Genomic DNA, 14,570 nt, shown 5'->3' with positions numbered 1-14,570 from the left:
GGCTATGTCCCTGGACTCCCATGTAGCTGACCGCAGTTCAAGTCCTGGACCCGGTGGCTCACACTCTAGCCAGGCGCGTGGGCATGCGTGCCCAAGATCCCGAGAGAAGAATGGAGGAGAAGGGATTGCGGCGTGACCATCCCCCCTGGGGGGTGATTTCTCGCTTTCTGTCTCTATGTCTCTCTCTGTCTGTCTGGTGAACGCACGCGCCCTACAGTGAAAATCTCTCCAAAAAAAAAATAAGAGGAAAAAAAGATGAAGTGGGGGACCAGATGATGGTGCAGCAGTAAAATGTGAAACTCTGTGAGGCAATGCCACATGGGAAGGTACCCAGTTCAAGTCCAGAGAGCTCCCAGAATACACAGGACATGTGCTTACCCATGATCCAGGGCAGGCTGAGGGCTGCAGGTGGATCCCGACTCACGTTCCTGTTAGAGACGCGTCTCCTCTCTCCCTCTCTCTCTCCTTCTCTCTCTCTCTCTCTCTCTCTCTCTCTCTCTCTTCTCTCTCTGTTTCTTTCTGAATATATATATACACACACACACATATATATATAATTTTTTTTAAGATGACATAGGATTAGATGAAGGAAGGTGAGGAGAGGCATCTCATTAAATGGAACCGCAGGCCACAAAGCTTCCCAAAGCTGAGGTATAGCAGAGGCATTGGCCCTCACAGATGTCCTCAACAGACACATGGGTTCCACTCTCTTCCTCCTGATAATTTCTCAGTTCCACAGTCTTTCTGATCATCCCTTTATAATAATTCTATTGTTTAAAAAAAGTTTTTTGGGGGGACCAGCAGACGGTGTAACAGTTACATTGCTGGACTCCCACATGGCTGACTGCAGTTTGAGTCTCAGACAAAGTGACTTGAAACTGACAGCAAGTGCGTGCGTGCCCAAGATCCCAGGAGAATGGAGGAGAAGGCATTATGGTGTGGCCATTCCCCCAGGGGGGTGATTTCTCACTTCCCCTCTCACTGGCTCTGTCTCTGTCTCTCTCTAGTAAGCACACACGCCCTAAGGCAAAAAACTCTTAAAAAAAATGTTTGGGGACCAGTAGTTAGCATAATGGCTATGTTGCTGAACTCCCATGTAGTCAACAGCAGTTCGAGTCTCTGACCCAGTGGCTTAAACCCACGCCGGGCACAAGAGGAGAATGGAGGAGAAGGGATTATAGTGTGGCCATGCCCCCTGGGGAGGTGATTTCTTGCTTTCTGTCTCTCTGTCTCTCTGTCTTTCTGGTGAGCACACGCACCATGTGGCAAAAACCTCTCAAAAAATTTAAAAAAAAAAAAGATTTTTTTGACGGGCCAGCAGGTGGCATGGTGGTTGTTAAGGTGGTGGATTCCCATGAGACCAACCACTACTTGAGTCCCAGACCTGGTGGCTTGCTTTCTTTTCCTCTCTGCTGAGTGCACATGCCCTATAGCAAATTTAAACGTAACAATAACAATAAATAAAATTAAATAAATTATTCTCTTTTTTTTAAGTGAAGAGATTCTGAAATACAAATGATTTTAAAACATCTGAGGCACTGATCAGAAAAAAAAAAAAAATTGTCTTACCACATTTACTAGGAGAGGACCTACCCAAGAAGTAGAAGTACCCACATCCCCATGGTGTTGAGTGCCTATTTTTAACCCCACCGCAGCCCTTCAGTTCTGATGATCACCCATGCAGTAGGAGGGATGGAGTACAACACTTAGCACGCAAAGTACAGGACCTCTCCCCATGAACCTTGAGGGAGGCAGACACCAGCCGACTTCGACCTAAGCCAGGCTCTCTCTACACACTCCGCTCTCTTCCCAGGATGGACTCAATGTATTCTTTCACTTTTCTAACTTGTTTTGAACTGTGATAAAACATACATACTATAAAATTTACCATTTTAACATGTGCAGTTCAGTGTAATTAAGTACATTCCCATTGTTCTGGAACCATCCCTTCTAATCACTCCCAGGACGTCTTACCTTCCCAAGATGAAACTACTCACTGAACAGTAACTCTCCTCCTCCCTCCCCCTGGAAGCCACTGTTCTACCCTCTGTCTCTGTGAATCTGACTAGTCTAGGTACCTAATATAAGTGGGCTCATAGATTAATAGTATTTGGCCTTCTGTGTGTCACATTTAACGTCTTCGATTTTCATTCATGCTGTACAGTGTTGTATCAGAATTTCTTTTTTTTAAAGATTTATTTTATTTTAGTCATTGTCATTATTTTATTTTATTTATTTATTTATTTTTTGAAGTTGACCAGAGAGAGAGAGAAGGAAAGTGAGAAAGCAAGCTGCCAGGTCTGGGACTCAAACCGCAGTCAGCCATGTGGGAGTCTAGCAACCCTAACCACCATGCCACCTGCTGGCCCCAGGATTTCATTCCTTTTTCAGGCTGAAAAATATTCCATCCTGGGTATACATCACATTTTGTGTAGCTATTCACCTGTTGTGTTGTTTCTTTTGCTTTTTTCACGATAGAACATGTGTGTACGCATGTGAAAGGGAGAGAGGAAGACGAAGAGAGATGAATACCCTCCATAGGATCTGGTCACACCGAAATCCCCTTCTTCCAGTCCTCCAACCTGCAGAATCCTGGGGAATCACTCACATGTCCAGTGTTTTGCAGGCTAATCAGGCTGGGGATTTGGACTTCTGTCGACATGTGGGATCTGGTTCTTTAAGCAGCGCCTTACCTCTGTGCCACAGAGGCAGCCCAACTTGTTTCTTAATTTCACAATACAAGATTTACAAGTTGTCCAGCTTTGTTGACACAGGATGCTGAGAGACCAGGGGTTTGAATCCCAGGTCAACCTCAGGGTACTGGGCACTGATATCCTAGCTGGCTGGAAAGCTAGAGGGAAATCACCCCATCGTGAGACCCTGTCAAGTATGCTTCTCTCTCTCTAAAGAAATAAAAATTAAACTTAAAAAAATAAATAAAATACTTGCAAGCAATTCAGATTCAGTTTAATTTATTGAGTACCGGGTAACTCATGTCAGTAGGTATTGTAGGAAGTAGAAAGGTAAATCAGACAAGGTACCTGCTCAGGGGAACCCACCCTGGCCAGGAGAGAAGATAACTAGTCCTGGGTGGTTGTCTACCACTGCTCACAGTGCTGCTCACAGCTCTAGAGACAGAGATGGCAATGCCTTCTTCCCAGGGAGAAAAAGGGGGGTCGAGGCCCTGTGTGACCTCCTCCACAGTGCTGAGCTGGACTCACACTGTGTCTTGGATTCTGAGGCCTGTTCCCTGTGATTCAAGGAAGAATATGATAAATCCAGGGAAGAAGGTACCAGAAGGCAGAAGAGGAAGAGAAGAAAGTCTCACTCTCCCGGGGGTAAGTCACATGGGGAAGGCAGGTCTTAGAGGTCAGAAGCCTCATATTTGGTGGAGATGAAGGGTGGAGGAAACTGCAGGAGCAGAGAAAAGCGCGGGAGGCAGGCAAGTTGGGGCAGACCTAGGGACAGCAGAACTGTGGACCACGAGGCTGGAAGAAGAAAGGGCAAAATCACAGTGGCAATGAAATGCTGGCTTCAGGGGTATGAACTCCACACAGAGACAGCAGTGAACCATTCTGAGAAGAGACACAGTTGGAGCAATCCTTTGGACAGAGCGTCATGGCTATAAGGTATAAGAGAACAATGGGAGCAGTGAATCATAAGGGTAGGAACATCAGTCGGAAGGTCACTGCAGATAGCAGATGAGACAGGAGTAGTCAGAATGAAAAAGAGAATATGGAGTGAGAGATCTCTGAGAGGCAGGAATGAGAGAACTGGGCAGGCATGCATCGTGAACAGGATGACCAGACATCCTGGTTTGCCTGGCTCACATCTTCCTTACCAACAGCACCCCTTTATTCTCTAAAAGGTCCAAATCTGGGCAATAAATCATAAGATGACATTAAGTATGAGCAGTAAGAACTGAGAATGAAAGGAAACCCTGAGATTCTGACCCTGGGTTAGTTAGGAAAGTGGTTAACACCTTCAGAAACACCGGAGGACTGTGGGAAAAGGTCAAGAGTTTGGATCTGGACGTGTTGCGTTTGTCACTGAAGTGGAGATTTATTTAAGAGAGAGAAGCACCTTGCCCACAGATTTACGCTGCTGCACATAAAGAAAGGCATCATTGACCTGAAAAACAAATTTAAAAATACGTTGTCAGACTTGCATATACACATAATTTAACAAACACTTGTTGCTGGTTAAAATAACTAAAGTGTCAAACAGTATCTCTAGTGAACTGTATATAACTATGCAATATGAACTATTGGGTGGTCAGAAAAGGCATGATGTATTTTTGCATAGAAAAACAGAAAATACAACATGATTTTTCTGATGACCCAATAAGTCATCACAACTGTAAAGGAAAATAATAATATTTAAGAACAATGAGCCAGCCACAGAGGTGCATGCTGCTAAGATGCTGTACTCTACAGGTTAAGATCACAGGAGAGGCTTGGGTTCTATTCCTGGTCCAACCTAAAAACCGAGCATGATGGCACGTGCCTGTAATCCCAGCAACTTGCGAGGCTGAGGCAGGAGGAGCACGAGCTTGATGGTGGTCTGGGAAACACGGAGAGACTCAGAAAAAGGGCAAGGTGTGAGGTCATGTGCCTATGATTCAAGTTTCTGAGACCCTTTGGAGGTAGAAGGTAGAGGATTGCAACAGTGAAAACTCTGTCTAAAAAATAAGCTGGGACCAGCAGATGAAGTAATAGTTAAGTCACTGACTCCCATGTAGTCGACCGCGGTTTGAGTCCCAGATAGCAGATGAGACAGGAGTAGTCAGAATGAAAAAGAGAATATGGAGTGAGAGATCTCTGAGAGGCAGGAATGAGAGAACTGGGCAGGCATGCATCGTGAACAGGATGACCAGACATCCTGGTTTGCCTGGCTCACATCTTCCTTACCAACAGCACCCCTTTATTCTCTAAAAGGTCCAAATCTGGGCAATAAATCATAAGATGACATTAAGTATGAGCAGTAAGAACTGAGAATGAAAGGAAACCCTGAGATTCTGACCCTGGGTTAGTTAGGAAAGTGGTTAACACCTTCAGAAACACCGGAGGACTGTGGGAAAAGGTCAAGAGTTTGGATCTGGACGTGTTGCGTTTGTCACTGAAGTGGAGATTTATTTAAGAGAGAGAAGCACCTTGCCCACAGATTTACGCTGCTGCACATAAAGAAAGGCATCATTGACCTGAAAAACAAATTTAAAAATACGTTGTCAGACTTGCATATACACATAATTTAACAAACACTTGTTGCTGGTTAAAATAACTAAAGTGTCAAACAGTATCTCTAGTGAACTGTATATAACTATGCAATATGAACTATTGGGTGGTCAGAAAAGGCATGATGTATTTTTGCATAGAAAAACAGAAAATACAACATGATTTTTCTGATGACCCAATAAGTCATCACAACTGTAAAGGAAAATAATAATATTTAAGAACAATGAGCCAGCCACAGAGGTGCATGCTGCTAAGATGCTGTACTCTACAGGTTAAGATCACAGGAGAGGCTTGGGTTCTATTCCTGGTCCAACCTAAAAACCGAGCATGATGGCACGTGCCTGTAATCCCAGCAACTTGCGAGGCTGAGGCAGGAGGAGCACGAGCTTGATGGTGGTCTGGGAAACACGGAGAGACTCAGAAAAAGGGCAAGGTGTGAGGTCATGTGCCTATGATTCAAGTTTCTGAGACCCTTTGGAGGTAGAAGGTAGAGGATTGCAACAGTGAAAACTCTGTCTAAAAAATAAGCTGGGACCAGCAGATGAAGTAATAGTTAAGTCACTGACTCCCATGTAGTCGACCGCGGTTTGAGTCCCAGACGCAATGGCTTAAAACTCACTCCAGGCATGTGTGCATATGTGCCCAAACTCCCAAGAGGAAAATGGAGGATAAAAGATTGTGGCATGGCCATCTCCCCTCGGGGGGGGAGGGGGGGGAGGTGATTTCTCGCTTTCTGTCTCTCTCTCTCTCTCTCTGGCAAGTGCATGTGACCTATGGCAAAAATTGCTCTTAAAAATAATAATAATAATAACCCAACCTCAGTATGTCTCAATGCCTAAACCTATTATTTCCAATGTTGTCATTAAATGACAGTAGGAAAAAAGTTCCCAGGCCTGTCCATACTCTATTGTAATGATTCTGTGTGTTCCAGCCTGTTGAAGAATGGAATCTCTGGCAGAAAAATCAATAATTTTTTTCAACTTTTATCTTTTTATTAAAATTGTCCTATTCCCTGTATAAATGGAATTGTAATCTAAAGTCATTTTTCAGAAGAACAAGGTTATAAAACATAAATTAAAAAGTAGCTATAGTATTCAAGGCAGTATGGTATCAGTGAAAAAACAGACAAATAGATCAATGAAACAGAAAAGACAGCCCCAAAAAAAGATTCACACAAATACAGTCAATTGATCAAGAAGCAAAAGCAATGAGGAAGGGACAGCTTTTCAAAGAAACGGTGCTGAAAAAACTGGATATCCACACGCCAGAAAATAAATCTAGATATAGGCTGTACACCTTCATGAAAATAACCCCAAAATGGATCATTCACCTGAGTATAAAATGCAAAACTACAAAATTTCCAGAATAAAACTTAAGAAAAAAATCTAGATCACCTTGGATTTGGCAATGACTTTTTAGATATAACACCGAAAACACAGTCTACAAGAAAAAAACGGTAACTTGACTTCATTAAAATTAAAAATTTGGGGCCAGCACATGGTATAGTGGTTAAGGTGGTGGACTCCCAAATGGTGGTCTGCAGTTCAAGTCCCAGATCCAGCAGCTTGAAACTCACCAGGAGCATGAGTGTGCGTGCCCAAAAAGCCCAAGAGGACAATGGAGGAGAAGGGATAGCAGTGTGGTCACCCCCTCCAGGGGGTCGTTTCTTGCTTTCTGTCTCTTTGTCTGTCTGGCAAGTACACGCACCCTATAACAAAAATCTCTCAAAAAAAAAAAATTAAAACGTCAAGCCAGCCAGTGGCATGGTGGTTAAGATGGCTAGATCCCACATGGCCAAGTGCATGGTTCAAGTACCAGACCCCCAAGGCTTGGAAAACATGCCAGGCCCATAACCATGCCCAAAATTCCAATAGGAGGGGGAGAGAGAGAAGGAAATGAGTGTGACCATGCACACTTTAGGGTGCTTTCTCACTTTATCTCTTTCTCTCCCAACTCCCTCTGTCTCTCTCTGGTGAGCATACACACCCTGTGACAAAATTAGAAGAAAAATATTAATATCTTCTTGGCCAGCTGCATTGATACAGCAGTAGCCCAATGCCCGGGAATGCTGAATGCACTGAGAAGGTAATGGGTTCATGTTCCAGGGTCTTCCTCCATGTGCTGGTACCCGTGATCCTAGCTGGTGGAGGCTGGGGGTGAACCACAGAGAAAACCCTGTTGAGGGTAGCTGTCTCTCTTTCTTTCTCTCTCTCTTTCTCTCTCTCTTTCAAGGAATTGATAAACAACCTTTAAAAATATTAAAACTTCTATTCCTCAGAAGACACTGTTAAAAGAGTAAAATTAAATTAAAAAATAAAAAAGCCACAGCCTGTAAAAAAATCTTGGCAAAACACACATCTGATAAGGGGCTTGTATCTAAAATATTCAGAGGATTCTTAAAACTCAACATTAAAAAACAATCCAATTAAAAAGCAGGCAAAAGATCTGAATAGTCACCAAAAAAGATAAATGGATGGGAAATAAGCACATGAAAAGATGTTCAACCTCATTTATCATTAGAGAGTTGCAAATTAAAATGAGATATCACTACACATGCCCTTAGAATGGCTAAAATCCAAAACGCTAATGCCAAATGCTGGGGGACATGAAGCGATAGGAACTCTCGTTCCTTGCTAGTGGGAATACACAATGGTACAGCCACTTGGAAGACAGTTTTGTGGTTTCTTACAAAACTAAACATCTTCTAACCATAAAATCTAGCAATTGCACTCCTAGGTATTTACCCAAATGAATTGGAAACATATGTCCACACAAAAACCTGCACATAAATGTTTACAGCAGCTTTATTTGCAACTTCCAAAACTTGGAAGCAATCACAAGGTCCTTCAATAAGTGAATGAATAAACAAACTGATATATCCAGAGTATGGAATGCCATTCAATGATAAGAAGAAATGAGCTATCAAGCCATGAAAAGACATGAAAGCATGTTAAATGCATGTTGCTAAGTGAAAGAAGCCAGTCTGGAGAGATGACATTTGGTACAGTTCCAACCACATGTCATTCTGAGAAAGGGAAACTAGAGTTGGGAAAAGATCAATGGGTGCCAGGATTCAAGGGGTGGAGGTAAGGAGGCATACATGGAGGCCAGGGGGATTTTTAGAGCAATGAAGCTATTCTGTGTGGTACTTAATGGTGGACACATGACGTGCATTTAGCAAAACCCAGAGAACTGTGTGTAACACAAAAAGTGAGCCTTCATGTGTAAACTATGGACATTAGTTAACGATGTATCAATATTAGTTCATACCACACCAATGGGAGAGGTTAACAAACTGAACCCATGATTCAGGACTGGCTAAAGGGTAGGAGTGGATTGTAATGTCAAGTCCCTGTGAGTGCTGTCTTCTGTCTCTTGTAGAAGAAATAAATTAATAAAAAAAAAATAAATTGGCCAGAGTTTTTGAGGAACTAACGAGTTTATTCTAGAATAATCTAAAAGGATAAAGATCTACAAATAGCTAAGTCAAATTCAAATACGAACAAAGGTTGAAGAGTTACCTTTGCAGAGACCAGCAGTTAGCATAATGGCTATGTCGCTGGACTCCCATGTAGTCGACCACGGTTCGCGTCCCGCACCCGGTGGAAAAAAAAGAATTACCTTTGCATATATTAAAACATACTACAAAGCTATAAACATAAAAACTGTATCAATAAAATAAATATGTGAGCCAAGGAAACAGACTAGAAAGCAGACAAATATAGACCCTGGAACTTAAAATAAAGATGAAGGTAGCACCACCAATCAACAGAAAAATAGTGGACTATATAGTGCTAGGAAAACTAACTCACTATAAAGAGAAGAAAAGAACATTGGCTTCCCAGATTATACCCATTACAAGGATGACTTCAGATGGATTAAATCCTTCAATGGGAAATGAAACCATAAAGTTAAAAGAGATAATCATTGTGACCCAGGAGTAATAAAAGACTTCCAAAACAAGTCCCCTGTCACATAACCATAAGGTAAAATATTTCTGTGTAACTACACTAAATCTAAACAAAGGTGATAGAAACACGACAAACTTACAAGGAGACTTTTGCTAAGTCTCTAACACCGAGAATCTTGTAACTCAAAGGGTGGTTCAAGGACCACCAGCTTCCATTGTCACCTGGGAGCTTATTAGAATCACACAGTCTTGAGCCCCATCTGAGTCATATAATCTCAGTCAGATCCCTCGGGTAATTTGCATACACATCAAAGTTTGAGGAGCACAGATTACACAAGGCGCTTTTGCAAATCAGTGAGAAAGAGACAGGAAGCCAAAGTGACAACAGCAGAAGCAAGGGGCTCAAACTGTGACTCAAAGAACTGCAAACCTGAATGGCCAACGAATACATATAGGGGTGCTTAAATTCAGTAGAAGTCAGGGAAATTCGAATGAAAAAATGAAACGATGCCACTTTATGCCTTATCAACTTGGCAAAAATCAAAAAGTTGGACACTGCTACATATCAACAAGAGTTCTCACACACTGCTGGTAGGGCCATCCCCTAATCAAGTTATTCTAGAAGACAACTGGTAGTCATATTAAAACAACTGGTAGTCATATTAAGTATGCATATATCCTGTGACCCAATGATCCCATTCCTGTGAAAACAGCCCCAAAGCAACATTCACAAAGTCCCTAAAGTGACACATACTGACCATGGTGACAAGAAATCAGGTCAATCTAGAGGCGTATCACTAGGCCACGAGGTTGTGAAGGATGGTGGTGCACGCTGCCCTAGTATGCGGCCGTAGGAAGCAGAGAACCAGACATCAGAACGGCAATGCTGACGGGTCTTATAAAGACAGCACTGGCGGCCAGACTGTGGTACAGCAGTAGCACCATGCTCTATGAGGTTGCGGCACATGGGAAGGTTCCCAGTTCAGATCCCAAGACCTTCCTAAGTACACCTATGTGTGTCATGATCCAGGTCTGCCTAAAGCAGGTAGTGAAACATGGCATTCGAACACTGTTAGGGGTGCACTTGCCCTACCTCTATCTTGCACACTTTCTCAAGGAATAAATAAATAAATAAACAAACCAGCACTGGGAGCTGGTCAGTGGAACAGCAGTAACATGATGCTCTTCCCCACACAGGATGGTTCTGGATTCATATCCAGCAATCTCCCCAGGTGTGCCACGCACACATGTGACCATGATCTAGGATAGCCATCCTAGGTGGACTGTGGCAAGAGGACCCTATAGGGGATGTTGGCCCCATCTCTGTCTCTGTCTCTTGACCACAGAAGAAAGAAAGAAAGAAAACTTTTTTAAAAAGATGGCGCTGAGTGAAAACTTAGGAAACAGGTCTTAAAGCACAGGACCATTTATATAACTTAAAAATGAATTAACACAGGGAGACCAGCAATTGGCGTAATGACTATGTCACTGGACTCCCATGTAGTGGACGGCAGTTCAAGTCCTGGACCTGGTGGCTTAAACTCACACCAGACGCATGTACGTGTGTGCCCAAGATCCCGAGAGGAGAATGAAGGAGAAGGGATTGTGGTATGGTCATCCTTCCCGGGGTAAGGGGGGTGGTTTTTCACTTTCTGTCTCTCTGTCTGTCTCTGTCTTTATGGCAAGCGCACGTACCCTATAGCAAAAACCTCTCCAAATAAATAAATAAATAAAGTTAATTAATACAGGAACCAGCAGGTGGTATAGTGGTTAAGGTGCTAGACTCCCACATGAGTGACCATGGTTTGAGTCCTGGACCCACTGGCTTGAAACTCACTCCAGGCATATGTGCATGCATGCCCAAAATTCTGAGAGGAGGATAAATGAAGGAGAAGGGATTGCAGCGTGGCCATCCCCAGTGGGCAAGGGTGCAGGGGGGAGAGGGGGTGGAGTGGTAGGGGGTGTTATTTCTCTATTTCTATCTTTTTGCTGGAATGCACATGCCCTACAGCCAAAATCACTCAAAACAAACAAATAAATAATTAACAAAAAATAATTCTGTGTATTTTATAAGGAAATGGATCCAAAGGTATGTATCAAACATGTGACCGAAACTGGCTGAGAAGGAACAAGAGGGATGAGAGTTGGAGGTATGGGAAAGATGGAGTCCTAAATACACAGATGCAGAAGCAAAAGGGGAGCCTCGCACGGTCCAACAATGAAAATGTTCTTTGAAGGAAGATTATGATTAGCCAATTCCTTTCACTTGAGATCCTCAAAAAAAATATGAAAAATAAATAAATAGAAAGAAGCAGAGAATCAAATCCATCACGGCGACTTCTCTATAGCATGCAATCCCTGGTTTCAAAAACATCTGTTTTCTGGGGCTTCGTGCCTCAAAGAGACCTTTCCAATCTAAGGAACTTTGAGCTCACTGTGAGGAGGTGGAAGAGGTCTCAGACAGATGTTTGAAACACTCCTCCCTGCTATCAGTTAGCTCCAGTGACTCACAACTGCCATCACTCTCCCCACCAGTTAGAAGCTACTTGTTCCCAGAGAGTTGTCATAGTCCCACAACTGAAAATACTTGAGAAAATAAGTATTGGCTGAGACAGGGATCATAGGGAAATGAGGGTTCTCCTGCAAATAAATGCTCACATAAAAAGGAAGTGGTCCTTCCAATGCTAAGGCTTATTTTTAACCATTTTCCATATAAGCTCATCATTTCCCTTCTATTTTTCAGATGTTCTGTCACCTCGCAAGTCCAGTTGCCACTTCTGTTGTGATTGTCACAGCTTCTAAAAATAACCTACCTCTGTCCCTTTCTACCTGGTGGTTTCTGTCCAGGCTGGGAAAACAGTCATTCAGTGGTGTTAGGAACCAGCCGTGGCATAAGAGTGATGAGGCTCCGGGTGAGAGACTGGAAAGTGAACGCGAGAGACTTTTGATAAGCTACTTCGGACACCGAGACGCTGTCTCCCCTCTGCGTTCTACAGGCAGCACAACAGAGAGGGCAGCGGCGTGGTTCCGGTGCCTACTCACCCAGGCTGTCCCCGGCACCCTGATTCTCTGCCTTGAGGTGGGTGAAGGCATAATTAAACCTGTCCCTGGAGAGATGCAACCTGGAATTTGGGGCAGGGTAAGGCTACTGCTCTTGTTTTAGGATGTGATGGTTCTGCTGTCACGATTTTTAATTAGCTTGCTTAGCAGAACTAATCAGAATAACTCCTTTTTACACATACCATGCTGCTCCCTGCTTCCCGTATTAGCACCTGACTCTTCCCCATCATAGCACTGGCCTGAAATCTTCCTCACTAAAAAGTACACTGCTTATTTATTTATTTATTTTGACTGGCATATATCGGGTTGGCAGAAAAGTCATGCATTTTTGCATAGAAGAACATAAAAAAGGTCATGACTTTTCCAATGACCCAATAACATGTATTCAATGAATGTTTAAAAAATAAAATAAATCCATGAATGAATGAATGTGTCTGAGACTAACTGGAGTTGTTCTTACAAGGTAGAAATTTGGCCTGTGACACACTGCTGTATGACATTATGTTTGTCGTATCATTGCTACAATGCAACCTGATGAGAACCTTCTTTAAAATCAATCAGTGGAGGGAACCAGCAGTTAGCGTAATGGCTATGTCGCTGGACTCCCACATAGTCGACCGCGGTTCACATCCTGGACCTGGTGGCTTAAAACTCACGCCGGGCGCGTGTGCGTGCATGCCCAAGATCCCGAGAGGAGAATGGAGGAAAAGGGGTTGCGGCATGGCCATCCCTCCTGGGGGGTGATTTCTCGCTTTCTGTCTCTATGTCTCTCTCTGTCTGTCTGGCGAGCACACGCACCCTATAGCAAAAACCTCTCCCCCCCAAAAAAAAATCAATCAGTGGATAATATTTAATAAATCACTGAATTTTAAAAAAATGAATAGAAAAAAAAGTCAATCAGTAGGGGTGGGGGTTGGGATGAGGTGCACACGGTTGACTGTGATTCAAGTGCTGGATCTGGTGGTCTAAAACTCATACCAGGCACATGTGCATACATGCCCCAAGTCCCAAGAGGAGAATAGAGAAGGGATTGCAGTGTGCCCATCCCCTCTGGGAATGGGGGGTGACTTCTTACTTTCTCTCTCTCTGTCTCTCTCTGTGTCTCTGGAGAGTACACACACCCAATAGCAGAAATCTCTAAGGAAACAAACAAAAAAAAAAGGTAGTCAGTGGGGGGCAGAAGGACATGGGCACTACAACACTCCGTGGGACTGGCTGACATGGGAGGTTCTGGACTCACACCTGTAAAGCGAGCATGCTCCCTGAACACGCTGAATGCACACATGCCCAGGATGTAGGGCTGGCTCAGACAGGGGGTGGGTCACAACACGGAGTACCTGTATCTCTGTTTCTGTCTCTGTCTCTCTCACACCTGGAGAAAAGGGAGTGAATACACTTTTTTAAAAATGTCAGTCAATGCATTTTACCCAAAAAAGAGAGAAAGATATAGATGCTAAATGAACATATGAGAAGGTACTCAAGACCATTTTTCACTAGGGAAATGCAAATTAAACCTACAGTCAGATGCTACCACATACCTATTGGAATGGCTAGAATCAAAGACAACAACTGACAATACTACGTGCTCAGCTGGAACTCTCACACCTCATTGCATACTACTATATGAAATAGTAAACCACTTCGAAAAATAGTTGACATCTGGAGAAGGCAAAATTACAGGGAGAGAAAACAGATCGCAGTTGTTAGGGCTATGACGCAGGAAAGGGGGCCTGCTTACAAGGCACAGGGAACTTTCTCGTGTGACAGAAACGTTCCTACAACATGACTGTGGTGGAATGGTTACATGACAGCATGTATTTTAAAATTCAGAGAACTATAGACCTAAAAAGGCAAATCTTATGTATGCAAATTATCTCAATAACCTTGAGTTTTGAAAAAATTCAATTTAGTAAATAAACACACAAAAAAATAAATTTTCAAAGTTGAGTATTAGGCAGAGTTCCCGAGGAAACAGAGCTGACAGCCAGCTCCAGTGGTGCAAAGGTAATGTGCTGCTCAAAGCTGGATCCAGTGGGGACTGCAGCTTGCCACCCAACCCGGCCAGCCTGAAACATAGCAGGTGACCCGTGAGTGCCCAGGATCCCACGGGATAAAAGACTGGAGGAAGGAGATCATGGTGTGACCAGACCCTGTGAAGTGCTCATCTCTCTCTCTCTCTCTCTCTGACTCAAAGATAACTATTTTATCATAAACAAAAGGAAATTTTTTTTCAATGAAAGGGGAAGCCAGCCAGTAGTGTGGTGGTGAAGGCAGTGGATCTCATCTGGCCAACTGAGGAGTTCACATCCCAGACTCAGCAGCTGCAAATACCCATTGGGCACGTGTGCATGCATGCCCAAAATCCC

General features: G+C 43.4%; 1 protein-coding gene across 2 annotated transcripts in view; it reads right to left on the bottom strand.

Moving 5' to 3' along the window:
- Positions 1–4,766: 4,766 nt before the first annotated feature.
- LOC102496690 (quinone oxidoreductase-like protein 2) overlaps positions 4,767–14,570 on the bottom strand; it is a 34,419-nt gene continuing 24,615 nt past the window's right edge. For both annotated transcript variants that reach the window (XM_006165290.3, XM_006165292.3), the window contains one exon: positions 4,767–5,200. In XM_006165290.3, the coding sequence (XP_006165352.1) occupies positions 5,132–5,200 (69 nt within the window). In that variant the 3' untranslated portion in view covers positions 4,767–5,131. The remainder of the gene's footprint in view (positions 5,201–14,570) is intronic.

The sequence above is a fragment of the Tupaia chinensis genome, unplaced genomic scaffold (genome assembly GCF_000334495.1).
Source record: "Tupaia chinensis unplaced genomic scaffold, TupChi_1.0 Scaffold143876_1, whole genome shotgun sequence".
Lineage (NCBI taxonomy): Eukaryota > Metazoa > Chordata > Mammalia > Scandentia > Tupaiidae > Tupaia > Tupaia belangeri.
The sequence above is the reverse complement of the archived record's forward strand: the minus strand, read 5'-3'. Positions and strand labels throughout refer to the sequence as shown.